A 3060-nucleotide genomic window follows, 5' to 3' on the forward strand; every position below is an offset into this window, starting at 1 on the left:
GTCCACTGCATGCGGAACTTTGTCGACTGTTAACGTTCGTCATTATCGCGATTTAGGAGGAAAAAAACGTAACGTGATGAAACATGCAGCCCCCCCCCCCCAGAGTAAACCAGATTAATAGATTTTTATTATATATAAAATAACTCGATACCTAAACTCTGGATCTTTCTTTTCCTCAATGTGTGTTTCCTGTTTCCTGCAGACGTCCAGCAGCTGTTAGCAAATAAAGAAGAGGTTCCCTCTGAGCAGCAGGAGTGGAGCTCCAGTCTGGACCAGGAGGACCCAGAGCCCCCACACATTAAAGAGGAACAGGAGGAACTCTGGACCAGTCAGGAGGGAGAGCAGCTTCAAGGTCTGGAGGAGGCTGGTATCAAGTTCTCATTCACTCCTGTGAAGAGTGAAGATGATGAAGAGGAAGCTCAGTCCTCACTTCATCAAAGACAAACTGAACAGATGGAAACAGAAGCTGATGGAGAGGACTGTGGAGGACCAGAACCAGCATGGAACTCAGATCCAGGTAGACATCCAGAAACTGTAGATAAGACAGGAGACTCTCTTGAACCTCAGACTGATGACGACGCCAGAGAACCTCAGTCCGGTTTAAACTCTCTGAATAACGATGGCGTTCCTGTAAACGATGTCAAATATAATGTTGGCAAAAAATCTTTTATCTGCTGCGAATGTGGTCGCAAATTTGGCCGTAAGGACAGTCTGCGGAGACACATGAGGTTTCACACGGGAGAGAAACCGTACAGTTGCTCAGTGTGTGGTAAAGGATTTTCTCAGAGGCCGAACTTGATTCGTCACATGAGATGTCACTCCGGAGAGAAACCGTTCCGCTGCTCCTTCTGCGACACAAGTTTCGCTGTGCGGAGCGCTCTGGTGAATCACATGAGAATCCACACCGGGGAGAAACCGTTCAGCTGCTTGTATTGTGACAAAAGCTTCACTCAAAAGGGAGGCCTGAAGAAACACATGACCGTCCACACAGGAGAGAAACCATTTAGCTGTCCGGTGTGCGATAAATGTTTTTCCCAAAAGGCCAATCTGACGTACCACTTCTCATTGCACACGGGACAGAAACAGTTCAGCTGCAGCGTTTGTGACAAACGGTTCACGTGGCAGTCGCAGGTCCGAAGTCACAAGTGTGTCGGCGAGAGCAGTAAATAGGGATCGATACCCAAACCCCGGTTTTAAGCGGGCGCCTGTTCAACATAATTAAAGACCGGAGTGTTGATCAGAGGATCAATGCACCTGTTCAACAAGCGTAAACATGATCTGCTCTGTCCTCCATGTTTACGCAGCTAGCTCGGCTAATTATTACCAACAAGCTGAAACGGAAGCTGTTCATTTCTCTGTCGTCAAAATATTGATTTTTATTTCTATACATTTGCATTTGATTCTGTTTTAACAAGTGCTTGTGAACATAACGTTTAGCCCTCTTTGTAAAGAAAACACTAGATTTACAGATATTGAAGACATCTATCTATGATGTTATTAAGTGTAATGTCATTTTCATATAACTTGTAACGCTGATTATATACAGTAACAAAAAGATGTAAACTGTAAGAGGAAGTAGTAAGAAATGATTTCTGAACAGAGTTTTGTGCGTTAATATTAAAACCACTGACGGTACTACAGAGTTTATGTACTATGTTGGATATACTGACGTTATGACATGAAAGTGCTGATGATATTTACTGAAAATAAATGTTGAATGAGAAATGAGTTTGGTGTCATCGAGTATTTTGGTGATTAGTATGTATGTAATTGTACATATCCATAACTTCTGCATGCTGGGTTTACTCCACCGTCCACAACCTCAAAGGCAGTAGTGGAGGACTTTGTGGAGTGGGCCGGTAGAAATCACCTGATTCTGAACGTGGCCAAGACCTCAGGTGGTCGACTTCAGGAGGAAGACGACGGCTCCACAACCGCTGAGAGTTCTGCGAGAGGATGTGGACATGGTGGAGGAGGACAAGTACCTGGGTGTCTCCATCGACAGCAGACTGAACTGGAAGACCAACATCAACGCTGTGTACAAGAAGGGGATGAGTCGAGTCTTTTTCTTGGGGAAACTTCGATCCTTCAACGTGTGCAGCAAGATGTTGGAGATGTTCTACCAGTCTGTTGTGCATATTTTGTAACTGTAACTCATATTTTGTAACTGTATATATACATACATATATGTATACATACATACATATATGTATACATACATACATATATGTATACATACATACATGTATACATGTATATATACATACATGTATGTATGTATACATGTATATATACATACATGTATGTATGTATACATGTATATATGTATGTATACATGTATGTATACATGTATATATGTATGTATACATGTATATATACATACATATATGTATGTATACATGTATACATATATGTATGTATGTATACATATATGTATGTATGTATACATATATGTATGTATGTATACATATATGTATGTATGTATGTATACATATATGTATGTATACATATATGTATGTATGTATATATGTATGTATGTATGTATATATGTATGTATATATATATATGTATGTATATATATATGTATGTATGCATGTATGCATGTATGTATGCATGTATGCATGTATATACATATATATATATATATATATATGTATATATGTATGTATGTATGCATGTATGTATGCATGTATGCATGTATATACAGTATGTATGTATGTATGTATATATGTATGTATGTATGTATATATGTATATATGTATGTATGTATGTATGTATATATATGTATGTATATATATGTATGTGTATATGTGTATGTATGTATATGTGTATATATGTGTATATGTATGTGTATATATGTGTATATGTATGTGTATGTAGGTATATATGTGTATATGTAGGTATATATGTGTGTATGTATGTATATATATGTATATATGTATGTATGTATATATATATATGTATATATGTATGTATGTATATATATGTATATATGTATGTATGTATATATATGTATATATGTATGTATATATGTATGTATGTATATATATATGTATGTAT

The 3060-nt window shown here is 37.5% G+C and overlaps 1 protein-coding gene across 1 annotated transcript; it reads left to right on the plus strand.

Moving 5' to 3' along the window:
- Positions 1-202: 202 nt before the first annotated feature.
- Positions 203-1856, plus strand: LOC116380076 (gastrula zinc finger protein XlCGF7.1-like; the record flags this gene model as incomplete). Its single annotated transcript, XM_031842034.1, has 1 exon — positions 203-1856. A coding segment is annotated over one exon (968 nt), but the record flags the coding sequence as incomplete, so codon positions are not given.
- Between the last annotated feature and the right edge of the window lie 1204 nt (positions 1857-3060).

Source organism: Anarrhichthys ocellatus, unplaced genomic scaffold (genome assembly GCF_004355925.1).
Source record: "Anarrhichthys ocellatus isolate YVR2014 unplaced genomic scaffold, GSC_Weel_1.0 scaffold6055, whole genome shotgun sequence".
Classification (NCBI taxonomy): domain Eukaryota; kingdom Metazoa; phylum Chordata; class Actinopteri; order Perciformes; family Anarhichadidae; genus Anarrhichthys; species Anarrhichthys ocellatus.